Source organism: Panicum virgatum, chromosome 5K (genome assembly GCF_016808335.1).
Source record: "Panicum virgatum strain AP13 chromosome 5K, P.virgatum_v5, whole genome shotgun sequence".
Taxonomy (NCBI): domain Eukaryota; kingdom Viridiplantae; phylum Streptophyta; class Magnoliopsida; order Poales; family Poaceae; genus Panicum; species Panicum virgatum.
Window position 1 is genome coordinate 59,687,772 of NC_053140.1, and position 27,517 is coordinate 59,715,288.

Consider the following 27,517-nt stretch of genomic DNA (forward strand, 5'->3'; position numbering starts at 1 on the left):
TTCAGATCACTACAGTACCGCTACTACCTGACACTAGAAATCTAGAATTACTATTCTTTAAGTGTGAACAGTTAGCTAAAAATAGAGAGTATGTTATTGTGCCCAGGGGCGGAGGCAGACCCCGGGCCACCCGGGCCATGGCCCGGGGTTCGGCCCAAATTTTTCATGTATATTATCTATCTTTCCGTATATATTTTCATGTATCTTTTGAATTGTGAGTTTGTGGACGTCTATACTTAAAACTTGGCCCGGGGTTCGTCTCAATCCTGGTTCCGCCCCTGATTGTGCCCCATCTGGCGAAAGTGGTAGGATATACTACTATCACGGGCACAGGCTGTATGAACAGTCTTCTGATTACTAATGAACACTGGTGCAGCAGCAGCTACCGGTCCAAGTGGATTGTATGTAACAGAAAAAAGAATTGCACCCCTCATCCTGCTGCTGCTCCTGCTGGTGCCTGACAGCTTTCCCTTTCTTTTCTCCCCTCCTTTAATCCTTTTGCATGCAGTGACTCCTACCAACCTCAGGTGAACTCCCAAAGCGCGGCAGTAATTAGTACTAGCTAAAGCATCACTTTAGGCAGATTAACAGCAGGTGAAAGTAAGAGCTAGAATGATGTGAGTGGGGGAAGCGGAAAAAAAAAAGATAGAGGAGCAGCAGTTGAAAAAGAAAGTCCAAGTAGCAGAGTAAATCTAGAAAGTGGGCGTGGTATCTTTCCCTAGATTTTCTTATTCCCCCTTCTCTCTCCTTCTACTCTCTCTCTCTTCTTCCACCCCCTCGCCTCCCTCCCCATCAGGCTCCCTGGCCGGTCAGCATCTCCCCATCCGTCCCCCTTGCCCTTCGTCTTCGCCTTGTTCTTGGCTTCCTCGGGGCAGGGAAGGGAAGAGGGGAAGGAGGAGGCGAGACCCTGATTTGATCTGCTTGCTTTTGGTTGCCGAGGAGAGGAGAGGGGTTGGTGCAGTTGGAGGCGTGCCTCTGTGTCTGTGTGCGCGGAGATGGACCCCAAGTTCCCCACACCCCCACCGCTAAACAAAACGGAGCCCACCACCGCGACGACCACCACCACCACCTCCTCGACCGCGCAGCAGCAGCATCAGCAGCTGGATCCCAAGGACTACCAGCATCAGCAGCCGGCGCAGCACCAGGAGCAGCACCACCACCACCTGCAAATCCAAATCCGCCAGCCGCCACAGCAGGACGGGGGCGGCGGCGGCGCCAAGGAGCAGCAGCTGCAGGTGGCGGCGCCGGCAGGGGAGCGGAGGGTGGCGCTCGCGCCCAAGCGGAGCTCCAACAAGGACCGCCACACCAAGGTCGATGGCCGGGGCCGCCGGATCCGGATGCCCGCGCTCTGCGCCGCGCGGATCTTCCAGCTCACCAGGGAGCTCGGCCACAAGTCCGACGGCGAGACGGTCCAGTGGCTGCTGCAGCAGGCCGAGCCGGCCATCGTCGCCGCCACCGGCACGGGCACCATACCGGCGTCCGCGCTCGCCTCCGTCGCGCCCTCGCTCCCGTCGCCCAACTCAGGGCTCGCCAGGCCGCACCACCACCACGCGCCCCACATGTGGGCGCCGCCCACCGCTTCAGCCGGCTTCTCCTCGCCGGCCTTCTTGAATTCCGCCGGCGCCGGCGCCGGCGACGCCGCTGGTATCGGCGGCCTCATGCAGCGGATGGGGCTCCCCGCTGGCCTCGAGATGCCCGCCGGGGGCGCCGCCGGAGGGACCCTCGGCGCCGGCGGCCACATCGGCTTCGCGCCCATGTTCGCCGGACACGCCATGCCGGGGCTCGAGCTTGGGCTCTCGCAGGATGGCCACATCGGCGTGCTCGCGGCGCACGCGCAGTCGATCAGCCAGTTCTACCACCAGGTCGGAGCTGCGGGGGCCAGCGGCCAGCTGCAGCACCAGCATCACCATCACCAGCAGCAGGAGGACGGTGAGGACGAGGACGCTGAGTCCGATGAAGAGTCCGGCCAGTAGTGTAACCGTTCAACCTTGCGTTTCTGGGTGGTTCCTTGAAGAGGAGAGGAGAGGAAGGAGAGAAAAAGTGTATGCACGCCGCACGCAGGCCACGGGATGCTTCTGCTACTCTTGGGTTATTATTGTTCGTCGAGTTGTGATGAATTTTTATGTTCATTTTTTTCTTGCGTGATATCAAACTCAATGGAGGCCTTTTGCTCTGAGGACTTGTTGGATCAAGATCATCCCATGGTTCTTCCCACTATTCTGTGGATGATCACCCAGAGCCCTCTCTCCGACTTCCAGGTAAATTTTCCATCTTTTGCATTCAGTGTGCCATGTCTGGTTTTCATTGAAAGATAGTATGATTGACTGCTGAGGGTATCTGTTGATGTTTGTGCTATGTTCATCCTGCAGGTGTATAATAGCTGAAAGCTGGATGAATTGGATCAATCGCCCTTGAGTGAGTGCCTTATTTGTCATTGCAAAGTGTGTAGATATTCAGGTAATTTTGCTGTTAGAGGTGTTCTTTTTATCGGAGTGATGATCCACTTATTAAAAACAATTGAAGTAGTGGCCGGCAATTTGATCCTCCAAAGGTTGTTTCTGCAACGCAAATACAGCGTACAACTCTACTGCCGAGATTACCACATACCTGTTTGCTTCTTCTGTGGCATGCCAGTGATATGTTTCTGCCTTCTAGATTTCTTTTTTTTTCATGGACAAAAATGCATACCCTAGTTGTTTGCTTGGTATTGTTAAGTATTTCTGTACGTTGGAGGCATTGTCTATTACTAGTACTACATATGAAAAGGTAAAGATCAGTAGATGGCAGTACTGATAAATATGCCTGTACAAAACAGAATATATAGAAGGCCTCCAAATGGCACTTGATTTGATTCAGAAACGAAACCATACTTGGTCAGTCGCAGAAATTGATGCTTTGTTGCCAATGGATATTTCCTGGAAAATTTACATTATCGAGTTCCACTTGGTCGGGATTAAGTACATATATCTCTGAACTTCCAAAGGTGAAAACACTAACGTCCAATTACCAGAAGCTAAACTAGAATGTCAAAACCTTGGAATATTCTGCAATGAAAGACTTGTTCAGCAACCCAAACCACAGAGTTAGACCACCTCAATGTTAATGACCTTGCATAGTGTCTTATAAGAACTGGCTTATATTCGGGGGATGTCAAACATCTTCGGCTCATCTTCTGTGACCAGCTTTTAAGTTTTTTCCCTATTCTTTTTTTCGTGGTGAATATGGTTAGCCTATGTGCATAGAGAAGTGGTTTTGGCCTTATCGGTGATGAGATAGCTATTAGAATGTGTAGCATTAGGGACATGTCATTTTTTTAAGAATGTTCATATCGTCTGAACTGTACTTGTTGTGGATCTTTTCACTTTAAACAACATGCCAATGGCAACATCCAGATCGAGCTGACTTTAAGCTGGACAGCAGCATGTTTGATAAAGTCACTGAGAGATCACAAAAGATGTTACTTTATATGTGGACATCATGATTGTGTTGGCAAATGTGGTTGCCTTATGTGTTTTACTAGTTTATGGAGAGCTGCTTTTCTTCTAAACAACTGCAATTGCTGCTCAATGGTAAAAAATATTCCGTCTGGGTTTCATCTATACTTGCATGGAGTTCATTCATGTCCATTACCTGTTTTGTCCTTGCCACATTCATTTATGAGATCTTCATTGCAAGTGAGATAAATCATACATCTGTTTGGTACCTGTTGGGTCTTGCTTGCTGCTCATAAAATTGAAACTGTATGTGGTACTTTTGATATCGTCAGGGGCACATGGTCGGCTGTCAATGGTGGTGGTACGCTAGCACCACTGCATCAGCATTGTCCTGTGCTCAAATGTTTCAGAACCATAAAACAGATTTCAGTTGCTCCTTTATTGAGCTTTTTTTTTTCTGGTGGCTGTGCCTGCTGGTGACTTCATGGTTCTATCCACCCTGCTCACATTTATTTGGCGTGTTGCCGAGGGAAGCTTGACGTTGTCATTCTCATCCATGCTGCTTGATGCCTGGAGCCCTTGTCTGTCTGATTGTGAAAGTGTGACGTGGTAATTTGTTGCCACTCACATCCAGTTATTCAGAATTTCAGTTGTAAAAAATGCGTGCATTCATATAAAATACCGATTTTATTATGGTTTTCAGTGCAGAGAACAGTCAGAGAGTTTTCTTAACTGATTGCATCTCCTGCTGCCCTGGATGTCGGTCCCTTTAGCCAATGCCCCGGTTGCCTTGGGCTAATTATGTTGCCCTTTTCTAAGTTGGAAACATCTTGTTTCTGCTGAAACTGCCTGATGGATAGGACTGCATTCGAATCTTATAGGCTCAACTTTCATGTGTTCCTTTCTTTTGTCATTTCTAAATTGCTCGATTGCAACGCAAGTAATAAACTGCGTGTTGCTCGAAAAAGGAAAACTAATATGCCGCGGCCAGAGTTCCATCTGTATACTGAATTTCCCCTTGCGGCTCCATGTTTGTACAAGTTGGCTATAGTATTTTTTGCTTTAGTGTGAAGCATCTATACTCTATAGTGGTGACTGGCGAATGGAATCATTGTCTTTCATGTGGCTCATGCCTCTCTTAAAATACCAACAAGATTAGATTAGCACAAGATTACAGAATGTGACAACTGACAACCCCAGTGGAACGCAAAAGCTTCTTTACAATAATAACCTCGTATATCTTGTCACGATCTCTCTAGTCGGGAGGTCACTTTTCTGCCCTTTCTTGGCAAAAGAGGTGGAGCCGGGTGCTCGGAGGCACCAGCATCTGTTTCGCCCCTGGTGGCACTGTATTCTCTAGAGTTTACTTTGTCTTTGTGCTCGCCCAATCTTCTCAGAGGCTTTTCTTCTGCGCTCCTTTTCATCACTTTCACTGGCCTTGGGACCTGGCTACCATGGGCTTCTTTGCGCTCCCAGTCTCTCTTTGTCTAGGTGCGTGGTGAAGTGGGAAGGCTGTATATATTATTATCTGAATTAAGCTATCCTCCCCAGCTGAAAACTGTAAATAAAATTTGATACTTTTTTGTGTGTGTGTGTATTTTACCTTGGTGCATGCCGAAGTAGCAATAACATTCTGTTTGGTTGATGGGTAGTACGAGCTAGTGCCGTAAATTCATTTGGAAGGGGAAAAACTATGAATTATACTCCCTCCGCTCTAAATTGTATGTCGTTTTTAACAAATCTAGATACATAGCTTTTCTAATACATAGTACAAAGTATGTATCAAGATTTGCTAAAACGATCTAAGATTTAGAACAAAAGAGGCATTATATAGTACTGTATAATTCATGGTAATAATGTGAAACGGCAGCCAGATAGACCAAAACATCCATAAATCTCATGTGGAGTTGGTTTGGGCAGTACTAGGAGTCTACTATGCTTGCAGGAAAGCCTGTGTTCAAAACCTTTGCAATGAGTTCGGCCCCACTGTTAGGTTCATCCCAAGTGGATCGCAGCCGTCAACACATTCCGTCCGTCCTGCCGTCAGTTGTTAAGGTAGCTGCTAATCCATGTGAAGCTTTGTTCCTGGAGACCTAATTAACAATGGCAAAATAGACATTTTGGTCCCTCAACTTTGATATGAAAGTCAAGTTCATTCCTCAACTTTCAGATAGGCCAATATAGTCCCCCAACTTTCATTTTTGGGTCAAACTCATCATTGTGCTATATTATACTCCATAATAACATGAGATTTATGCAAAAAATCCTCTTTACTCCTGTCTTGTTTCTCTTCTAAATTTCTCAAAAGTTTATTATTACTAAAAAAATATTTAGGCCAATGCAAACAAATCATTGTAGTAGCATGAGTATCAATGCATTTAGCAGCTGAACATCACAAGTGTTAAATTTAGAACATCAAACTTTATTTATCCATACATAACATTGTATTGCGGGCGTGTGAAGAGTAGAAATTAAGAAGGCGAAGAAGAAGCCAATGGTAAAAAAGTTTTTTTGCATTAATCTCATGTTATTATGGAGTATAATATCAGCATAAGGATGAGTTTGACTCTAAAATAGAAGTTGAAGGACTATATTGACCTATTTAAAAGTTGAGAATGAATTTGACCTTTTCATTAAAGTTGATAAACTAAAATAACTATTTTACCATAAACAATCATGGCTTCTGGTTTCGTGGCGTGACTTGTCACGAGCCTTCTTCCTAGCTTTGTTCCTCCGAACCGCACCCGACGGCGGGGTATCGTGCCCACAGCAGCGTGTGGTCTGTCGTGGCAACATCCATCCATCGACGGAAACTCTCCATTGGTTGGCCTTTTTCTGTTTGATGAAATTAATTAATTTTTGACATGCCAGTCTTGAATATTTTTCCTCAGATATTAATCACGTAGAATATTCATTCTAGTAGTAGTTTATTTTACTAACTTGTTTTTTTTAACCAAATTTACTAACTTGTTTGACAACTATACAAGCCCACCTTGGCCCGTGGGGCACGAGTCAAGTTGCCAATGGATACCCACTACCCTTATCCAAATCTGTACCCATTGTATTTGGGTAGGATATGGGTTACCTATCTCAATTTGAATATGGGTAAGGTATATGTAAATACTATCCGTTTTACCCACATACCCATTAATTAGTTTTTTCTATTGTCTAATGTTTCGTAGCCCCGTGTTAGACGTGGGGCCCACGTGTATGTGTAGCTACACTGCTTTGCATAGAGTAGCTGTCGGTTATACTGAGTCATCTTCAACAAATTTCAGTCAATTTTGAAAAAAATTTATAGTGTGAACGCGAGCTTTTATTTTTAGAGTCCGGCTCTTGATGTGGGGCCCACGTGTAGGTCTAGCCACACTGCTTTGCACAGAGTAGCTGCCGGTCATATTGAGTCATCTCTAACAAATTTCAGTTAATTTTGATAAAATTTTATAGTGTGAACGCGGGTTTTTATTTCCAGGGTCCGGCTCTTAACGTGGGGCCCACGTCTAGCCATACTGCTTCCCACAGAGTAGATGTCGGTCATACTGAGTCATCTCCAACAAATTTCAGTCAATTTCGATAAAATTTTATAATGTGAACGCGATGTTTTATTTTCAGGCTCTTGATGTGATATCCATTTCAATCCACTCCACTCGGAGGCCTATTGCCTACCCATTGGATTATCTATACTCGTTGGACAATTATCCACTCATTTGGGTATAGATTAATTGGAAATGGGTAATTTACGAGTATGAGCTGGATAACCCGTTGCTTCCCCAACGATAACGTGAGGCACGAGGTGGCCTACATGCACACCAAGCGTTTCAAATTGGAAACCGAAGCCTCAAGGAACAAACATGGGCGCAACTATACATCACCGAAGGTGAAGGTGATGGAAGCGGCATCCATCGCCTCCTCCCCTGCCCCTGTGCCTGCAGCCTACCCTGGCACCTCCGCCGCTACTGCCCCTAATCTTTCTTGCCAGCGTTGCCACACTGTCCGGCCACTACCGCGTCGTCTTCTCTTCACCCGCCTCCGCCCACCGGGAGTCCAACACTGCTTGGCCAGCTGCGCTCCCGCGTCGCCTCACCCTACGCTGCCCAACCTGCCACTGCCCCACCCCCACCCCCGGCCCCCTCCTGTAGGGTCGGCAGCTATAAAAGCCCCTACCAACTCGGAAATCTAAGTTCCGTTGTTGCCCTTCACCACCTCGGCCGCCGGCCGCTCTCCCCACCAACCACCTCTTGTCGACCACCCTCTCCCCCTCTCTTGGGTCGCTGGCGCCGCCCACCGGAGCATGAGGAGAAAGAAGGCCCTTCAGGCGATGGATTCAAGTTTTGTCACGCGGGCGACATTGCGGCTAGACGGACTACGGGTGATGGATCCATGTGATGGTGGGCTCGATCCGATCGGAAGGCTCGCGCCGGCGAAGAAGGGGAAGAAGCATCATCATTGCGTGGCACTTGACACCACTACTCGTCAGCAAACTGGGCCAAAACAAAGCAGGCCGCCTAACCCGGCACCGAGGCCGAATTTGTTGTCGTGGGCTCAGCGGCGCGTACGCGGGCTGGCCCAACTGCGCATTGCACCCTAAAGCGGAAAGCATCTACCGCCCCACTCTCCTCCACCACCCTTTTTCTGCTCGCGCTCGCGGCGGCGGCGGCGGCGGCGGCTGCTCGTGTCGTCCACTCTTCCCCCGCCTTGCCCGCGAGTTTCGCCTCGGCGCCGCCGGCGAACACTCGCTGTCAGCCGCGGCGGTCCTCCGCTCGGCTGGACTGGCGATTTGCTGCGTCTTCCGTTGGTAAGGAACCCCTTCCTGGCCGCCACACCCCGCACCCGCACGCCCGCCGCTCCAGGCGCTGGCTGCCGCTCGCCTGCTCCCCACGACGCGCGGCCGTGCCCCAACGCGCCCTCCCTTGCCTGAGCCCGATCGTCTGGCGCGCGCACGCAGCTGGCGCGTTGGCACAGAGCAGGGGGCCATGTTCAACTTCTCTGTGCTTTTATATCTTTGCACGACTTCTCTACTTTTACTGTAGACTCAGCACTGATTCCCAACAATTGTGGTGCAGGTCTCCTGTTCGTTTCTAAAAAATCTTTGGGTTTGAGATGGCATCACCTGGCCAAATGACGTCAAGCAATCTGTTACACACCAAAGGCTTCCCTGGAAATATGGTATGCAATCTATGAAATAGCACAACTTTTTTTTGGCTGCAATTAGCTTGTTCTTATGTTCGTTCTCGACTCTACACAGGGAAAACGATATGGTTTAATTGGTGCTACAAGTCTTGGGTCAAGAAGGCTGCGAATGAGTCAACGCTGCTTTCATCAGCAGCATCTTTTCTGGCCACGTGCACAAAGAGTTAAGATTCGTAATATCCGGATGTCATCATCTCCTGGCGCTGTGGCATCAAAGGGGTTTGACAGTCCATTGGTTGAGAAATCTGATTCTGCACTGAACGGTGGAATTATTCACTTGTACCGTGTACCGTTTCTTCAAGAAAGTGAAACCATGGAGCTTCTTAAGAAAGTAAAGGCCAAGGTTTCTGCTAGTATTGCTGATATAATGACTGAGCAATGCTTCAACATTCAGTTGGACAATCCACTTACTCCTGAGAAGCTTTCTACACTTCACTGGCTCTTAGCAGAAACTTATGAACCTGAGAAGTTGCAAACTAGGAGCTTTCTGGAGGAGGAAGTGTCTGGAAGTTCTAGTGCTGTCATTGTTGAGGTTGGTCCCCGGATGACATTTTCGACTGCATTCTCATCCAACGCTGTCTCTATCTGTAAATCTATCTCATTAGTAGAAGTGACTCGACTGGAGAGATCAAGAAGATATCTTTTGCGCCTTGAGCCTGGTAGTGACCCACTTGATGAAATTCAGCTCAAAGAATTCGCTGCGTTGGTTCATGATAGAATGACAGAGTGCGTTTATCCCAACAAGCTCAAATCATTTCAGTCAGATGTAGTTCCTGAACCTGTCCGTGTTGTTCCAGTCATTGAAAGGGGAAAAGAAGCATTGGAAGAAATAAATGTGAGGATGGGGCTTGCTTTTGATAAACAAGATATTGACTACTATACACACCTCTTCAGAGACTATATCAAACGCAACCCAACTACTGTGGAACTTTTTGATATTGCACAATCCAATAGTGAACACAGCAGACATTGGTTTTTTAATGGGAAGCTTTTAATAGATGGAGAAACCATGCCAAACACTTTGTTCCAGTTAGTGAAGAGACCCCTGAAGGCCAACCCCAATAACTCTGTCATTGGATTCAAGGATAATTCGAGTGCAATAAAAGGATTCCCAGTAAATCAACTGCGCCCAACAATTCCGGGTTCCACTTCACCATTATCCATCATGATGCGTGAGCTTGATATTTTATTCACAGCAGAGACCCATAATTTTCCATGTGCTGTTGCACCATACCCTGGAGCCGAGACAGGTGCAGGTGGCCGTATAAGAGACACACATGCCACTGGAAAGGGTTCATTTGTTGTTGCTTCCACTGCTGGTTACTGTGTTGGTAATCTTCGAATTGAAAGTTCATACGCACCCTGGGAGGACCCTTCATTTTCTTACCCAGTGAACCTAGCCTCTCCATTGCAAATTCTTGTTGATGCTAGTGATGGGGCGTCTGACTACGGGAACAAGTTTGGTGAGCCTCTAATTCAGGGATATACCAGAACATTTGGGATGAGGTTGCTAAATGGCGAGCGGCGTGAGTGGTTGAAGCCGATAATGTTCAGTGGAGCGATTGGGCAAATTGACCATGCACATATATCAAAGGGTGATCCAGAAATTGGCATGCTAGTTGTGAAGATTGGTGGTCCAGCATACAGAATTGGTATGGGTGGTGGTGCTGCCTCAAGTATGGTTAGTGGCCAGAATGATGCAGAGCTTGATTTCAATGCAGTTCAGCGTGGAGATGCTGAGATGGCACAGAAACTGTATCGTGTGGTCAGGGCATGTGCAGAAATGGGACAGAACAACCCCATCATCAGCATTCACGATCAGGGTGCAGGAGGAAATTGTAATGTTGTGAAGGAAATAATATATCCTGAGGGTGCTGAAATTGATATCCGTTCAATAGTTGTTGGTGATCATACATTGTCGGTCTTGGAGATATGGGGTGCTGAGTACCAGGAGCAGGATGCACTACTTGTGAAGCCCGAGAGCAGAAGCCTTCTGGAGTCGCTTTGTCAGAGGGAAAGGGTTTCAATGGCTGTCATTGGGAAAATTGATGGCTGTGGAAAAATTGTGTTGATTGATAGTGCTGCTGTGGAGCATGCGAAGTTGAATGGCCTCCCTCCTCCAAACCCTGTTGAAGAACTTGAGCTTGAAAAAGTTCTAGGAGATATGCCTCAGAAGACCTTCGAGTTCAAGCGTGTTTCACAAGTCACAGAGCCTTTAGACATTGCACCAGAGGTAACACTGCTGGATGCTCTGAAGCGAGTATTAAGGCTCCCATCCGTCTGTTCAAAGCGTTTCTTAACCACAAAAGTTGATAGGTGTGTGACAGGTCTTGTTGCACAACAGCAGACAGTTGGGCCTCTTCAGATCCCGCTTGCTGATGTGGCTGTTATTGCACAGACATACACAGACCTCACAGGTGGTGCTTGCAGCATTGGAGAACAACCAATAAAGGGTTTGCTTAATCCCAAGGCAATGGCTAGACTTGCTGTTGGGGAGGCCTTGACTAATCTTGTTTGGGCAGAGGTTACATCCCTCGCTGATGTCAAAGCAAGTGGGAATTGGATGTATGCTGCAAAGCTTGACGGTGAAGGTGCAGATATGTATGATGCAGCAGTTGCACTGGCTGACTGCATGATTGAACTTGGTATTGCAATAGATGGGGGAAAGGACAGTCTTTCCATGGCAGCTCAATGTGATGGCGAGGTTGTCAAAGCTCCTGGAAATCTGGTTATTAGTACTTATGTCACATGTCCTGATATAACATTGACAGTAACCCCTGATTTGAAGCTCGGTAATGATGGAATTCTTCTGCATATTGACCTCGCTAAAGGAAATCGCCGTCTTGGTGGTTCTGCTCTTGCACAAGCATTTGATCAAATTGGAAATGACTGCCCAGACATTGATGATGTTCCATACTTGAAGAAAGTATTCGAGGCCATTCAGGAACTGATCACTCAACGTCTTATTTCAGCAGGCCATGACATAAGTGATGGTGGCCTTATTGTGAGTGTCCTTGAGATGGCATTTGCTGGTAATTGTGGTTTAAAGCTGGATATAGACTTGGAAGACAGGAGCCTTCTTGAAGGTCTTTTTGCAGAGGAGCTTGGCCTCATTATTGAAGTGAATTCAGAATATCTCAATGTTGTGAAGCAAAAGCTTGAAGCAGCAAGTGTTTCTGCTAATGTAATTGGAGAGGTTACTAGCTCACCGGATATAGAAGTTTTTGTTGATGGCAATCTGCATCTCAAGGAAAAAACTTCAGATCTCAGGGATCTCTGGGAGGAAACGAGCTTCCAGCTTGAAGAGTTACAACGCCTGAAATCTTGTGTCAAACTTGAGAAAGAAGGGCTAAAAAGCAGAACGTCGCCATCATGGTCTCTGTCCTTCACTCCCAAATTCACAGATGAGAATCTTTTGATTGCATCCTCGAAACCAAAAGTCGCTATCATTCGTGAAGAAGGGAGCAATGGTGACAGGGAAATGGCTGCTGCATTCCATGCTGCAGGATTCGAACCATGGGATATCACAATGTCAGACCTCTTGGCTGGGAAGTCCTCTCTAATGGATTTCCGTGGAATTGCGTTTGTTGGTGGCTTCAGCTATGCAGACGTGCTGGACTCAGCAAAAGGCTGGGCTGCATCAATCAGGTTTAACCAACCCCTCATTCAGCAATTCCAGGATTTCTACCATAAGCCAGACACTTTCAGCCTTGGAGTATGCAATGGTTGCCAGCTTATGGCTCTTCTTGGTTGGGTTCCAGGATCAGATATTGGAGGTTCTCTTGGCTTAGGTGGAGAAATGTCCCAGCCAAGGTTTATTCACAATGAATCTGGTCGTTTTGAATGTCGGTTTACCAGTGTGTCCATTGGGAATTCTCCCGCAATCATGTTCAAAGGGATGGAAGGTTCTACCTTGGGTGTTTGGAGTGCTCATGGTGAGGGAAGAGCTTTCTTCCCAGATGAAAATGTTCTAGCTGCAGTTGTGAAGTCTAATCTGGCTCCTGTGCGATATTGCGATGACGGTAACAATATAACTGAGACCTATCCCTTCAATCCCAATGGTTCCCCACTAGGCATTGCAGCCCTTTGCTCCCCTGATGGAAGGCACCTTGCCATGATGCCACACCCAGAGCGTTGCTTCATGATGTGGCAATATCCATGGTATCCAAAGGAATGGCAGGTTGAGAAGAGTGGCCCCAGCCCTTGGCTGCGGATGTTCCAGAATGCTCGTGATTGGTGTTCGTAGTGCAGGTGGGTCAATCTTATCTGCTGCTTCTTACTTCTATTTATGGTACTGCAAATGCATTTTGAGCTGTTGGTAAGCAAGAATTTTTACAGAAGCTTTGGGGTGCCAACTCTTCTATTAGGTATGCCTGGTAGCAATTCATTCATGTTAGCAAGACCAATAGTTCAAAATGACTTGCGCACTTGTAGCTCCCAGAGTCTCAGTCGAAGTAACAGTTTTAATTTTAACTTATCCCTGCTAACTTTGTGCACTATTGAATAAAATTTATCGCACTTACTAAGCACTTCAGTTCTTGTTTATAAACTAGTATTTATCTTGTTCCACCAGTTGGACTACAAGCTTTGCTTCCTTGTATTGAACCTCTGATTTTTTTGCTTTTTGGTGCAGCTTGGCACATTACGCTTACAAGTTGGGCTAGGATTTTGGAGTGCAGACGTTCAGGCCCGGCTGCAGGGATTTGGCCTGGGTTCTGGGCTACTAGCTGTGGATGGTATGGCTGTCTCATGCCATTTGAGACCTCCTTTAGTGAAATAATTGTATTTGGCTGACCAATAATCAAATGTTGAAAAGCTAAAATTTGAAATGTGGAAGAATGTATGACTGCCTGGTCGGTCAGGGCCAACTTAACCATGTACTGCTGGTGGTCTCTAATGATTACAATAATTGTAATAAGTGGGTTAAGGCATCATGCCATCTGTATTTTTTGCAGGGTAGTTTAGCGAACATATTTGCCTCATCTTGCCTTTTTTATATTTATCTGATTACATTTCATGGAACTTCCGTTTAGATTGCAATCACCATTATTTGAGATTTGGTTAGCGACCAGTTTGCTGAGCAGAATACTAGAACTCTTTTTTTTTCCTTCTGTAAGCAGCAGGTGCATCCTGTTCTCTCATCAGGATGCATCATCAGCATGGAGCATAGTTCGTATTGCCATGCAGACGGCTAAACTGAAGAGCCGGCACAATCAGTTGTGTGTATCTTATGGCGAAGTAAAACCGTTTCTTCTCTGTGCTAAATTTCATTTTCTGTCTCGCAATGCCATTTAACAATGGTCAGGTTTCACCTTTAGCATGTATAGCTAATGATCAATACCTTCAACTCCAGTAAACTACCTTCAGATGTACTCCACGATTTTTTTTATCCTGCATTGCCTCTATATCTCGAGCTTATCCTCCAAAACAGCTTCTCAAGTTTTGGAGTTATGTAGTTTTGAAATAATTCAGGGGTTCATTGTGGCGCCAATAAAACTTCAACTGATGACTTTTTATTCTCATTTTATCTTCCATTGCCCCTTGCTGCATGCAGGCACTATTATTACATGTACACATGATTTATAATTTTGCGTATTGTAGTGTCATGGATACACTAGATTCTGCAGGTACATCCTACCTACAATGCCGATTTTTGCTGCCTGTAAGTACTTATGGATTTGTTTCTTGCATTCCTTTTATGGACAATTGCTGCAACGTTATGGGGGCAGTAGAGATCCTCGAGATGTGATTGAAATTTCTTTAGATTGTGCCCGGGCACATGCCCACCCAGCCGGTAGCCGTCAGATTGAGCTACATTGGGATATGAGTTTTTTTTTTAATGTTCTGATTACGGCGTGACGGTAGAATGGTTATGTTGTAATAGCCGGTTTTCAAGTCCAGAATGAAACATGGACTTGGCATATTATTCAGGGAGGTAAAATAGTTTTTTTTTCCTTCCAGTAAAAAGGTTTGTTTATGGGTGCATAAAAGCCCATGTTTCAGCCCAGCCCAGCCCAGTATCTGACGCACGCGCGCACGCGCGCTGTCGCTGTGGGATGAGAGACAAAAAAAAAACAATTTCTCCCCGTCTCGTCTGTCTCGTCTCGATGCTGCGTGCCGGACACTCCATCTCCTCCGCGATCCCCACTCCCCTCGCCGGCCGAGGACGAGCCGCTGGCCAGCAGCAGGGCTCGGGCCACAGCTCGTCCATTCGATTCGTTGGAGATCGCTAAGCGGGAGCGGCGTCCTCGGCGAGGAGGCAGGCTACATGAAGCCCCCGGCCGCCGCCACCGGCGGCAAGGGAGGCGCTGTCGACCCGTCGCTGCCGCGGTTCAGGTGCCAGGAGTGCCGCCGCGCCCTCGTCGTCGTCGGGGTCGACTCGTACTCCGACAGGCTTCCCGCCCACGCCGCGGCCGGTACCCGTGCCTCGTCTCCCCACCCGATTAACCCTCTTCCCTTCCTGTACTTACTTGTCAATTACTCCATCGATTTGAGTCGCTTCTGTGCTTGAAACCACTCAGATTATGCCAAATACCCTTCGCTAGAAGTCTCAGCCTGCGCTGGAGATGTAATTCACACACAATTGAACCTCCATGGCCGCATTTGGATAAGCGAAAGGGCCAAAGCTGGGAATACTGGAAAGAAATGTGACTTGCAGGAAACGAATTTATATTGATAGAACTAGGAGAAGATGCTGCGAGAATCATGTTGCTCATGATCCCTAATTATTTAGTCTTCTTAATGCTGGAAGCCGGAGTTGCTTCACGATTTCAACAGTTATAGCAATTTAGCATATTGCCATTTGCCTTGCTTCCTTGAGTCCTGTTATTTCCCTTTTTTTCTCAAGACACTACCCATTGAGCCTTTTCAAGATACAACTGTGGTATTCATGGCACTTATCTAGTATGCCGTTAAATTAATGCAGGTAATCACGCACCTTCTGTTCAGGGCAGTGTTATGGGTGCAAGCAGGATGGACAACTCTTATGTCGTGCTATCCAGGCAGAACAGATCTCAAGGTCCTGGAATTCCTCCGCGCCCACCAATTGCAGCAGCACCACACACTGAACCTAACCAATCAACAAGAGCGATAGAGGGCTCATATATAGTGCTTCCACCGCCTGCTGCTTCCATATACAAGACACCTGCCTCTGAAAAAGGTGGTGCCCAGCTGACACCACCGGGTGTAAACTCCAGTAGCCCTTCACCAGGAAACAATTCTGGATTTCACTCTAGTGTTACTGTGCTGAAAAGAGCTTTTGAGATTGCTAGCTCACAAACTCAGGTATAATCGATTGCTTAAGATGTGCATATTTTAGTTGTATATATACAGTATAAATATGCATGGATTTGCTATTTCTGTCCTTTGTGTTTCTTCTTGCATCAGATGTGCTAGATTTTTTCCTGCCAAGTGTAGGACATTATTAAAGTGATGTATCTACTAGCAACAATACATTTGTGCTTTTCCATTTACATATGCAGGTTGAGCAGCCACTTTGTCTGGAATGTATGAGGGTTCTTTCTGATAAGATGGATAAGGAGATTGAAGATGTTAATGCTGATATTAAAGCTTATGAGGCTTGTCTTCAACGTTTGGAGCAGGAACCCTACAGTATACTCAGTGAAACAGACTTTCAGAAGGAGAAACAAAAGGTGATATTCCTGTTGCCTATGGATGGTTTGATGATAACTTCAATTATGAAGATGCAAATCCTACTGTTTAATTGATATACTTCAAGCAGCCACTAGGAACAGTATATGGTGAGCCAATTTGGTCCTTTGACCCTGTTAACTGTTATCATGTCAATTCGCTCAAGATAAAAATTATACTGTGATATATTCAAACATATTATGAGATAATCAAACATAAGCTATCAACTAGAAATACAACTTCCATAAAAAAATACAGATGAATGAGTCCATGTTATCAATCGTATGGTAGATTTACCAGAAATACTTTTTGGTATGCGCGATATTCTTACAAATCTTACTGATATTTGTGTGTTCTACAATTTCAGATCGAGGAAGAAGAAAAGAAACTTAAAGCTGCTATTGAAGAAGCTGAAAAGCTATATTCAGAAGTTAGTTCCGAGATGAAAGATCTTGAAATAAAGTCTAAACAATTTGAGGAATTGGAAGAACGGTTAGTATCTGTTCTTGATGCTATTATTCTTTTATAGGTATCTTCCTGTCATTAGTACTGCTCGTTTGTGATTTGTCTATACTGTACACGGTTGTGAATATTTTTTATTCGCTTTTAGTTGCTGGGGAATAATATCGCAGAATCATGGTTATGCTGGGGAATAGTACAGCTTTTTCACTATCTGCACTTCTAATGCTTCAAATACTTGTCATGCAAAGTTAATGTTGTAAATTTTTTGAATTAGGTATTGGCATGAATTCAACAGCTTTCAGTTTCAGTTGACATCTCACCAGGTATAATTACTTCAGTCCATATGCATATGGAATTATGGATCTCTTACTGTCAGAATAGCAATACATCAAACTGCTGCTGTCATACTTTGAAGGTTGAACTTTTGTTATTGTTGATCCCCTAAGGATTTGTTTGGATAAACCCATCCCCTCCCAGTATGTATGGATTAGAGGGCAAAATGAACCAAATTTCCACCTCAATCCCTCTCAATATGTATGTACTGGAGGAGATTAGCATGTATCCAAACAAGGCCTAATTTAAATATATTTTTGAACAGACATGTATTTTGTTCCATATCAGTTACAGGCTAACAAATAAGGCAATATTAACCAAAAAGTGTGTCGTTAGTGTTCTGATCATATATTAATTTCACATCAATAAATTACTGACAGAAATCTAACATTGTTTATGACATGCATACTGTTTGTGTTGTGGATCTTCATGCTGCCTTCTTGTTTGGATATACCATTATATATTCCAATTTTTATTTATTATCTATATGCATGTCTTATTAATCTTGAATAGTTTGCCAGATTTATTTTTGGTGACATTTTCATTTCATTATCTGAAAAGTATCACTTCACTATTCAGGAAGAAAGAGATGCAATTTTTGCCAGGATAGAAGTTTCTCAGGTTCATCTGGAACTGTTGAAGCGTACTAATGTTCTCAATGATGCATTTTATATTTCACATGATGGTGTAATTGGAACAATAAACAATTTCCGCCTCGGACGTCTTTCTAATGTAGAGGTAAGAATTAAGATGCAGGTCGCAAAATGCATAAATACCACAATGGTTCACTATACTCAGTTATTCTCAAAAGACTGTGCAGGTTGAGTGGGATGAGATAAATGCTGCTTGGGGTCAGGCTGCACTGTTGCTGCATACTATGGCTCAATATTTCACTCCGAAATTTCAGTATCCTTCGTTCTCTATCAGCACAAATAGCATTCTTAGTGCATAGGTTAAGTTAAAATTTTATGAAGTGCATAAGCCATAAAGTTAATACTAAACACACTATAGTTATAAATAAGTCGAAATATCCTATGGAGTTCCTGAACATTTTCCTAGATACCGGATCAAGATTCACCCTATGGGAAGCTATCCAAGAGTCACCGACATCCACAACAATACATATGAACTGTAAGCTTTCTGCTAGCAAATGTATTTTTTTAACCTTCTTGCCTTAGCAAGATTTGAAGATTCCCTTGTATAAGACACACTGTTGATGTTCAGGTTTGGCCCTGTAAATTTATTCTGGAGCACCCGATTTGACAAAGCCATGACATGGTTTCTCACTTGCCTGCAAGAGTTTGCTGAGTTTGCCATAAATTTGGATAAGGAGAACAATATTCCACCTGAGAAGTCATTGAAGTTTCCCTATAAGTAAGCCTTCTTGCAAATCTATTGTTCTCATAATCCTCATGTTTAGGTGCCTTGACCATTCTTGTCATTCATACATCCGGATTTTTCATGTTTTATGCTTCTAACCTAAGGTTCTTTTGCAATTGCTCTTATAAGAACAATTTAGTTCTGAAGATTTCTACCTGAGGTGAAACTTGTTCAAATGTATTAGGTTTAGTGGCAAGCATTACGCAAGGCAATAATTTTTGTGGCTTTGGACCTTTATTTCCTGCAACAATTGGTGCAGTGCATATGTAGGAACTCTGTTATGATGAGTTTGATGCCAGAAGATAGTAAATTGGAAGGTTTCTTTTATGTCTTTTATGTTACCCGTGTTGCTGTTAATTGAGATTACTTCATTTTACAGGATCGATGGTGACAAAGTAGGGAGCCATACAATCGTCTTAAGTTTCAATAAGAACGAGAACTGGACCAAGGCGCTGAAGTACATGCTGTGCAATCTGAAATGGGTTCTCTACTGGTTCATTGGCAACACAAGTTTTGCGCCACCATCGGGGCCAGTGCACATACAATCTCTGAGGAACAAGAACTAAAGCTGTTTTTACCTCAACTGTACATAGTTTAAATGCAACAGAGTTACTGACCCTAGTCAATGGATTGTAGTGACAATAACGACACATTTGATGTACATACATGTAGCAACATACCGTCTATACTATACTTGAAGGCTTCCGTTCTGACTCAACCCGATCGTATGTGAATTCCAAGGGCTGGGCCATCTCTGCACGCAAATTGTAACAATAATAAGATTTTTTACTCTTCAGTTTCTATCTGCTGGTCGGGGGTCCAGCTGTCTAACAGTCAATAAAAAAAATCAGATTCTTCATACCTCGCGTCACCAGGCAATTGAGTCCCACTCAACAGCATGAGACCATAGTTTTTTAAAGCTCTCCCAAGTGACCTGACCTGTACAATAACTCATGCGAGCAGAAAGCATAGCTGAACTTAGGCCCCGTTTGGTTGCCTCCCGTAAAATTTTTGAAAAGATATCTTTCTATATTTAAAGTACTAAACATAGACTAATTAAAAAAATAATTACAGAACTCGTCTGTAAATCGCGAGACGAATCTAATGAGCCTAATTGATCCGTCATTAGAGGTTGTTTACTGTAGCATTACTGTAGCAATTTAGCTTCTGAATACAGCCTAATTAGGTTCATTAGATTCGTCTCGCCATTTACAGACAGCAGTCGCAATGCGTTTTTTATTTCGTCTAGATTTAAGTCTTCATGCAGGTGCCAGAAATTTTTTTTGGAATTTTGAATTTGGTAACCAAACACGGGCTAAGATAGACAGACAGAAACAAGTTACAGCACAGCAAATCAATGCTAACGGCGAAAAGCATCCTGGCTCAGGTGCTATCATCTATACATTCACAGTTTACGACAGATCACCAACAAAACTGTGGACCAAAATACACGATGATCTTGTCTGTCCTGTACAAATGTCAACTTCTGTAAACCTGAGGGCATCGATACAGAAAGTCTACCTAATTTCACTACATCTTGACAAATCTGGTAAAAACTAAGGCTAAAGAAAAGGATCTAGGCAAAAAAATGGAGCCACACCACAAAATTTTTGTGGAGTTACAAAGAGGTGAGCATGTACACACAACAGTATGCTAATCATCTCGAACAATCTCGCCCATCATGATCCGGTTACTGTGGACCTTGAAGCCAAGAAGAGAAGGGTCGATCTGCTTTCCTTTCTTTGTTTTCTTCTTCGCACCTTTACCACCTGGGCCACCGTCAGCAGATTCCAAGGTATCATACTGCAACGGAGGTTTCTTTGACTTCAGCGCTTCACTGAATGAAGGACCAGAGGCATCTGGATTGTTTGTGGCTGATGGCACGCTATACACCCCTGTCTCTTTGTTGCTAGGAACAGAGGCTTCCATAGCCTGGGCTACCGATGTGACACCTGATTCCATCTTATTCTCTGCACAGCAGATATCATCAAAATTAAAATCATGATATAATGCAGACCTATAAAATTCCAAGAGAATTTGACCATCAATAGAACCATAGACTTATTTTTGAAATTACATATGTTCATGAAAACTACTAGTCAAGGCTGTCTAAATTACTTGTACTTGAATCCAAGGGAGTCAAATAACATGGTAATTAGGATGATCCAGTTACACCGGTGCATGTGCAACAGCTTAAGCACTGACGTTTTGCACAAACTATCACATGAGTAGATATAGCTATCAAATCCACAATCTGGTGGCCATCCAGTTTGCTCTCTATATACTTAATGTCTAATAATTGACACCCAAGGTTGCATTGAAGCAGGTTCCGCAAACTTTTAGGAAACACTCACAAAGTTATATTAACTAGATCAAAATTTGACAATTCCACTGAACCATATAGTTTTAAACCCATACCAACAGAGGACATAAGGCCTGCCTTCTTCAGCCTGATTGCTGATAGATCCGTAGAAACAGCCTGGGATGTAGCTGTATGTTGGTTTGTGGAGCGTTTTAATAAGGAGTGAGAGCTCCCTTTTGATACACCAGTATCAGACCTGCATATGAAACACAAAGCGCATTTATATATTATAAATACAGTAGAAAGCCAACTTTTGTTCTCCCAAAAAATATAATTTTTAATCAAAACAAACACAGGACACTGTAGCAAAGTAGTTAATACTGGAGACACGCCTTAACAAATACTGAATAGCAATAAACCTTGGTCTTGAGAAAGACTTTGCAGAAAGGTATGTTTATCCATGAACCCAAATTTCACAAAAATAGAAGTATAAATTACAATTAGCCAATGATCTAATTAAAGGACATTCAGAATAAAGCGAGGATTGCACCAAATAAATTATTGGGATGGTAATGGTGAAGTGGGAAAACAATCCTATCAAGGTTCACTGAGAAAGATACTGGATAACAGAGTGGCACAGCTACAAAGTTTAGAATAATACCAGTTGTTAACAGCATCTTCAGAAAAGTTAGTATCGTCCGCAACCAAGTTCACACTTGAACCCTGCTTTTTCCCCCTGGTCAACTCATTGACACTCCCAACCAAATGATTAGCTGACGCTCTGCCACCTGTGACATCTGAAAAGTCGCTTTGAAGATCATCAATTCCAAGAAAATGCTTCTGCTCAAGCATTGATCCAGAGCTTGATCTAATGTTGTATTTTCCACTGTTCTCAATACTGTTGGGTAAACTATCAAGGTCGGCTGATCCCTCCTGCGCTGACTGACCTGTTTTTGCAAAAAGTGACCTTTCTGCAAGAGACTCCTCAAAAGATAACCTGTCCACTGGGGATCTCAAAGGGTTTTCCGCAACAGGTTGTGCAAAGTGATCTTTACGCCCAAACGATGCCGGCACTGGAACATCAGGGAAGCCCAAAGATTGTTGTGACTGAAGGACAAGTTTGCTGTGAATCATATCACTCAAATCTTGCTCCGTGTTCCTCTCTTTGTTCATAAGTGCTGCCCATGCATGTGGGTTGTCAACAGAAAGGTTCATTTCCACATTCCTCCTCTGCTTCTCTGCTTCAATCTGCAACTGGTTGATACGTGAAGATTCCATTAGACTATTTTGCATTTGTCCATTGGCATCTGACCAGTGCCTTTCCAGCCTTCCTAAGTGTGAACCAGAAAGCTGCTCTTGAAGCCTATGTTGCTGGGGGTGAACCCCTGAAGGAAGCATAGGCATTTGTCCTAAAGAATATAAATCACCATGTGTTTCCAACTGACCAAGTCCATGATGGCGTGCTAGGGCATTTATAACATCTGGATTTGGTACAGGACCACCACCAGGAAAAGAACCTGACCGTTCGAGTGAGTGAATACCTTGGCCTCCCCTATGCAATCGCTCGTGCAAGGACAAGTTCCGGTCCAGAGGTTCATGCTGCTCAAACGACGAAGATCTCTGAATGTTCTCTAGGAGATCGAAACGACCATGCCGAGATGCATGACCTTGATTTGGACTGGTTCCTGGGCGGATAAACTGTGCTGCATCATCCATTGGCCAGACCCCACTTAAGTGCCTTTCTTCCTCCCTGCCTGAATGTTGCCGCAGAGCATTAGCCAGCTGTTGTGACTGAAGCTGCTCCTGCTGAAGGCCTAAAAGAATTTGCTGCTCCAAAGGAAGCATCTGTCTCTGGTTTGGACGTGAGAGAACATCCAACATATCATTATGATGCTCCCTATGAAGGCCATGGCCAAATTTTGCTTGAATTAGTTGTTCAATCGCCGCATCATGCTGCCTTTGTAAATGGTGAGGTTGTTGATGCAGTTCATTTAATACATGCTCCCGAAGTAAGACTTGATCAACCATATTCGTTGGTCCAAAATTTGAACCCTGCAACTGTTGCTGCAACAGTTGCTCAAGAATCATCTGTTGCTGCTGCTGCTGCTGCTGTTGCTGCTGCTGCAAAAGCTGGGCTTGCCGTTGTTGCTGCAGCTGCCTTTGGTGCTGCTCCTGTTGGAGCTGTTGGCGACGTTGCTGCTGCTGGTCAAGTTCAAACTGGACTCTCAAAAGATGCTCCACATCAGAAAGTGGTTGATTCACAGGCTGCCGGTGTTGGTGCAAAGAATCAAACACTTGGCCTGGAAATGGACCAGGAAACTCCAAGCTGTTACGGACCATCATTTGCTCCTGCTGCAGTTGCTCCCTTCGGATCTGTTGAAGCAGCAGTTGCTCCTCAAAATTCAAATGATGCTCAGCCTCAACCTGAGGGATTCTGCCTGAAATATTTGCGTCGTTCATACTATCCAGCCGCCCAAAGTTTGCAGGCCATTCATCACGCATACTAGAAGCTTCATTCATCCTGCTAAGTTGCCCATGTCTCATGTTTACAGGTGGAATATCCTTGGGCGCTGTAGGCTTGGGATTTCTACGCTCATTTACGCCAAGTACATTTGATGAGAGAGGTTGCTTTGGATGCATCCCTTCCAGCTCAGACCAAAGTAAGCCAAGAGGACTGAGATCACACTCTCTTGGAATATCATGCTGCTGCAAATTAGCTTCGCCCACAGCAGAATGAGGATCACGTGGTGCCAACTGGAAATCTGCACGGTCATTTTCAAGATCCCGTACAGATTGACCCATGCTGCTATTAGGCCTCCCAGTGTACAGCACTTCTGTCATGAACATGAAACAAATTAACATTTACCTCAACAAAATACAAACAGGTCAAATGAACCTTTAAGCAAAAGATAAAAGTCTAAACATAAAGGAAACAAACCTTCAGCATCCTGAGTCACTGATTCAGGAATGTTCTGCTGGCAACTACTAATATTTGCTGTATCCTTTCCTGTTTCATGTGAAGATAACCAACCAGTACGCGAAGGTAATGATGCGTCATGATCACCTCTTTTAGGATCAACTGCATTGCTTTCAGAATCCCATTTGGAGGCTTGGACACTTTTCCCGGAAGAAGCAGAAGTAGGGATTGCAGCTTCAAATTTACTTTGGGCAGAATCCAAAGATTCAGCACTTTCATCACAGACTGCAGGTGGATGAGACTGCGGCTTCTGTCCAAGATGTGGCATGACTTCAACAAGTGGGCGGAAAGGAACATCATCTGGAGCCTGAGACAAACGCACAGGTAACTCCAAACCAAAGTATCCATCTTCATACCAGGAGATTATGTCAGCACCCAGAAATGGACCCTGCACGCCTCCTTGGGGATCCAGATAATACAATGTCAACTCCTCTGGGTAACTAGCATGGCCACCTGCTTTTATATCAATGTCACTATTTTGGTACGGGATAGGGGGTTCTGAGTGATGCTCAAAAGGTGGCACATCAAACAGTGTGTTTGCATCATCAGGTAGTTTAGTGCTAAGATCAAGATCAGTACTTGACTTGGCTTCATCAGTTTTCAAACCATCCTGAATGCCAGCAATCTTGTATTGATTACTGCCAGCATTTTGTTCCATAGATTTCTTTGGTGGAGCAACACCACCAGACAGCATCCGGTTGTCATAGAAGGCATCCTTCTCCGAGATTAAAGTTGCAGATCCTTCCTGAACCAAACCACCAGATGCTACATCGACCTTGTCTTTGTCTTCATCAATGCCAGAAGAGGGTTCTGAAACAATTATAATATTTAGACTATACACAATGGATAACAAACCATGCAATACACGGTAACATTTGCATTTCTCAATCAGTAAAAAATGATGTCACAATTAAAATCATGCAGTGTATATACCTTCAAGCTCTTTTGCCCTCTCTTTTTTGTTTCCAGTTGCATTGCTTCCCTCGCTGCTAATGACTTTACCCTTTCTAATATCTTCCAGAAGAGCCTATAAAGTAGAAGAGCAGATAAATATAAATAAATGGAAAATCCAGAGAGATAAAAGAGGTTACAGAAAGTAGGCAGAATATCACCCAGGCACTACCTCTTCAACAGTATCCGGTGCAACAAAGGCAAGCGGTTTTGCAGAAGTAGAGAGTGTGATGGAAGGAATTTCTTCCGGTTTAGCATCATCAAAGGATGACATCATATTTTTTTGCCTGTAAATATCCAGAAGCTTCCCTCTTGGGTAGCGGAAGCTAACAGCAGATTTTGCAGACCTCCCGTGCACAGCCGGGGCACCAATTGGTCCTGCAGATGATGGCCGGCTGAAGGATGTGACTGAGTTTGGGTTTCCCCTGCCTCGCCCAGGGGCAAAGCCAACATTTGAGTCCTTTACACGCCCTTTCTCCGATCCAAAGCCTGGAGCAGCGCGGTATGTTGCCGTCCCAACAGAATGACTTTCCTGCCGGTGACGAGGCCTCCATTTATCACGGGAATCAGACTCAGACAGCAGCCTTCCTGTGAATGTCTGCTTTTCAGCATGTGTTTCATCCTTTTCTGTGTCAACTTTCTTTTCTGACCTAGAGTCCTTCTCCTTGTCATCAGGTCCCCATCTTGTTGACCATTTTCCATCACGGCGACCCTCATTCCCCATGCGGGTGGAACCATCATTCCACCTTTCAGATGGAGGAGGTGCACGTGAATCAGTGTTATCCCTTGCAGAAACATTGTCAGATCGTCGATCAATTTTACGATTATCAACATCCCGCTCCACTTCCTTCTTGCGCTCCCTCCTCCCAAGCAAGCTTGTTTCCCTCTCCTCTTCAAGCCAACGAAGACTATTGTCAGCATCAAATACATTCCGCCTTCTTTCTTTCCTATCAATAGTTCCTTCCAACATCCTCACTTCCCTTTCAGCAGGTTCAAAGGAGGACCCATGAGGCAGTGAAATCTGCAGATTAGAGTCCAGCATCATTAATAAGCACTTCTATGGTTCTACCGGGAATCGATCAAATTTACAGTACAGTAAAACAAACACCTAGGAGAGAGCAGTGTTTACAAACCTTTCCATCAGCCGGCTTGGTGTAGAGCCACTGAGGAGACAGAGGAATGCTGTTATCCAGGTGCAGCTGATCTGCGTAGCAGAATACTTCAGGGTCAACGCGCAGCAAAACATGGTCGTACCTTCCACATAACAGCCCACTCACGCACAAGCTCACACTCCTACGCGCACATCATACGCATGGGAGCACACGCACAGGCACACGTGAGCCGAAAGCAAAACGAACGCGCAACACTCAACCGAATCCTACGTCCTTCTGCGGCATACGCCACAGTAATCCCTCAACTGCTAAACGTACATCCCGAACTGAATCAGCGAGGAACAAGGAACGTGTGGTTCCGGGCAGGAATCCTTACCTTTGGAATCGTCGACGAACCCCATGGCGGCAGCGGCGGCCCTGTCCTCCTCGATCCCAAGCGACAACGCATCTGCGCGACGCAACAACCACACGTCAAATCGGGAGCACCCACCAATCAATCACAGATCTGCGCTGCGGCGATCCAGGGCCGCGGCAGATCGGATCTCCCGCGTCCCGCGGCGCGCGGATCGGGCGGCTCACCTTTCCCGAGCGCGGCCGGTCGATCCAGCTTCCTCTCCGCCATCGCGGCCTCGCGAGATCCGAGAGCGTGGGGGGGTGAGCTAGGGTTTCGGGCAGGAGCGGGAGCGGGAGCAGCGGCCTCCACGGCGCGATCCGAGCGAACGGGGCGGGGCGGCGGCGGGGAAGGGAACCGGAGCTAGGGTTTTGAGAGCGGCGCGAGGCGTGGAGGACACCGGCGAGGCGAGGCGAAGCGAGGAGCAGGAAGAGGAAGGGAGGTGGCCGGGTTGGGTTGGGTTGGGTTGGGTTGGGGGCGTGGGAGCTCTGTGTTTTTTGGGAAGGCTTTTTCGGCTGCTCGTTTCGATGGGTTTGCGAAGCGGGCGTGCGCTGTGGGTGGCTGGCTTGGAGAAGGGGAAGGGATGACGAGGGCCAACGAAGGGATAAATCATGGATTTGTTTTCTAGTGAACTCTTTTCTCTCTCATGATTTGTTTATTTCTACCATAATCTCTTTATTTAGTTGATGATTGATGACGATAGAAACGTTTTTCGAAAATGGAGGGGAGGTGTCGTCATCATTATAGAATGGAAATTTGTTGGGTGGAGGACTTCATTGCAATGCATGAGTTTACATGTGCGCCGAGATCAAATCGATTTGTTTTGAAACATGTCATATTTTTTTGAAACATAGTATGTACTTGTTTTGCAATATGTCACACTTTTTTAACACATGCAAACACTTACAAAGGTATGCACTCACCCTTATAAATATACGCACACACCTTTATGAGCAGTTGAGCATCTCCGAGAGATTGGACCGGCAGATCCTCGAAATTGACGAAGTCAACACTGCCATATCGCTATCAATGGACACATTGCCTACCACCGAAAAAATAGCGCCGGTTAAATTCTAGAATAAATCATCTTGGTGGGCAAGTTCCGTCATAAGAAACCTTACCAACTAAACTATGATCAGTTCGGAATCACATGTCACACTTTTCATATATAAAATCAAATTTAACATATCTCTGAGATTATTTATCGCATACTACTTCATTTCCATATTACAAGTCATTTTGAGTACTCGTCTGTATTATTTATAAGCAAGACTATACAAACAATATATATATATATATATATATATATATATATATATATATATATATACTTTG

The 27,517-nt window shown here is 44.9% G+C and overlaps 4 protein-coding genes across 6 annotated transcripts; 3 read left to right on the forward strand and 1 right to left on the reverse strand.

Moving 5' to 3' along the window:
* The first annotated feature begins 498 nt into the window (after positions 1 to 498).
* On the forward strand, positions 499 to 2,864 carry LOC120709112 (transcription factor TCP20-like). Its single transcript, XM_039994637.1, has 2 exons — positions 499 to 2,258; positions 2,370 to 2,864. Exon 1 carries the CDS (start codon positions 996 to 998, stop codon positions 1,971 to 1,973), a length of 978 nt encoding a protein of 325 aa, XP_039850571.1. The 5' UTR covers positions 499 to 995; the 3' UTR covers positions 1,974 to 2,258; positions 2,370 to 2,864.
* A 5,093-nt stretch (positions 2,865 to 7,957) lies between these two features.
* On the forward strand, positions 7,958 to 13,678 carry LOC120709114 (probable phosphoribosylformylglycinamidine synthase, chloroplastic/mitochondrial). Its single transcript, XM_039994641.1, has 4 exons — positions 7,958 to 8,229; positions 8,498 to 8,600; positions 8,680 to 12,875; positions 13,258 to 13,678. The coding sequence occupies exons 2-3, from the start codon at positions 8,535 to 8,537 to the stop codon at positions 12,868 to 12,870; spliced, it is 4,257 nt and encodes a 1,418-aa protein (XP_039850575.1). The 5' UTR covers positions 7,958 to 8,229; positions 8,498 to 8,534; the 3' UTR covers positions 12,871 to 12,875; positions 13,258 to 13,678.
* Positions 13,679 to 14,638: 960 nt separating this feature from the next.
* On the forward strand, positions 14,639 to 19,250 carry LOC120709115 (beclin-1-like protein). 2 transcript variants are annotated; one of them, XM_039994642.1, is made up of 10 exons: positions 14,639 to 15,040; positions 15,550 to 15,908; positions 16,106 to 16,276; positions 16,642 to 16,766; positions 17,011 to 17,059; positions 17,649 to 17,807; positions 17,890 to 17,975; positions 18,129 to 18,200; positions 18,294 to 18,443; positions 18,829 to 19,250. In XM_039994642.1, exons 1-10 carry the CDS (start codon positions 14,893 to 14,895, stop codon positions 19,013 to 19,015), a joined length of 1,506 nt encoding a protein of 501 aa, XP_039850576.1. In that variant the 5' UTR covers positions 14,639 to 14,892; the 3' UTR covers positions 19,016 to 19,250. The 2 variants fall into 2 exon arrangements, with proteins under 2 accessions (XP_039850576.1, XP_039850577.1); XM_039994643.1 differs by having other exon boundaries at positions 14,721 to 15,040; positions 17,881 to 17,975.
* Positions 19,251 to 19,805: 555 nt separating this feature from the next.
* LOC120709113 (protein ESSENTIAL FOR POTEXVIRUS ACCUMULATION 1-like) lies at positions 19,806 to 26,745 on the reverse strand. 2 transcript variants are annotated; one of them, XM_039994639.1, is made up of 9 exons: positions 26,371 to 26,745; positions 26,168 to 26,239; positions 25,813 to 25,883; positions 24,852 to 25,700; positions 24,662 to 24,755; positions 23,690 to 24,538; positions 21,413 to 23,585; positions 20,868 to 21,007; positions 19,806 to 20,419 (listed from the first exon to the last, which is right to left on the reverse strand). In XM_039994639.1, the coding sequence occupies exons 1-9, from the start codon at positions 26,411 to 26,413 to the stop codon at positions 20,103 to 20,105; spliced, it is 4,608 nt and encodes a 1,535-aa protein (XP_039850573.1). In that variant the 5' UTR covers positions 26,414 to 26,745; the 3' UTR covers positions 19,806 to 20,102. The 2 variants fall into 2 exon arrangements, with proteins under 2 accessions (XP_039850573.1, XP_039850574.1); XM_039994640.1 differs by having other exon boundaries at positions 21,413 to 23,582; positions 26,371 to 26,732.
* Between the last annotated feature and the right edge of the window lie 772 nt (positions 26,746 to 27,517).

What these genes read in the sequence shown, in the direction of transcription:
- LOC120709112 (XM_039994637.1), top strand. Translation starts at nt 996, where the DNA reads ATGGACCCCAAGTTCCCCACACCCCCACCGCTAAACAAAACGGAGCCC.
- LOC120709114 (XM_039994641.1), top strand. Translation starts at nt 8,535, where the DNA reads ATGGCATCACCTGGCCAAATGACGTCAAGCAATCTGTTACACACCAAA. An exon ending in AAGGCTTCCCTGGAAATATG is followed by an intron (nt 8,601 to 8,679) that starts GTATGCAATCTA and finishes GACTCTACACAG; the next exon opens with GGAAAACGATATGGTTTAAT.
- LOC120709115 (XM_039994643.1), top strand. Translation starts at nt 14,893, where the DNA reads ATGAAGCCCCCGGCCGCCGCCACCGGCGGCAAGGGAGGCGCTGTCGAC. An exon ending in TTGCTAGCTCACAAACTCAG is followed by an intron (nt 15,909 to 16,105) that starts GTATAATCGATT and finishes TTACATATGCAG; the next exon opens with GTTGAGCAGCCACTTTGTCT. An exon ending in TATTTCACTCCGAAATTTCA is followed by an intron (nt 17,976 to 18,128) that starts GTATCCTTCGTT and finishes ACATTTTCCTAG; the next exon opens with ATACCGGATCAAGATTCACC.
- LOC120709113 (XM_039994639.1), bottom strand. Translation starts at nt 26,413, where the DNA reads ATGGCGGAGAGGAAGCTGGATCGACCGGCCGCGCTCGGGAAAG. An exon ending in GTTCGTCGACGATTCCAAAG is followed by an intron (nt 25,884 to 26,167) that starts GTAAGGATTCCT and finishes TCTGCTACGCAG; the next exon opens with ATCAGCTGCACCTGGATAAC. An exon ending in CACCGGATACTGTTGAAGAG is followed by an intron (nt 24,756 to 24,851) that starts GTAGTGCCTGGG and finishes TCTACTTTATAG; the next exon opens with GCTCTTCTGGAAGATATTAG.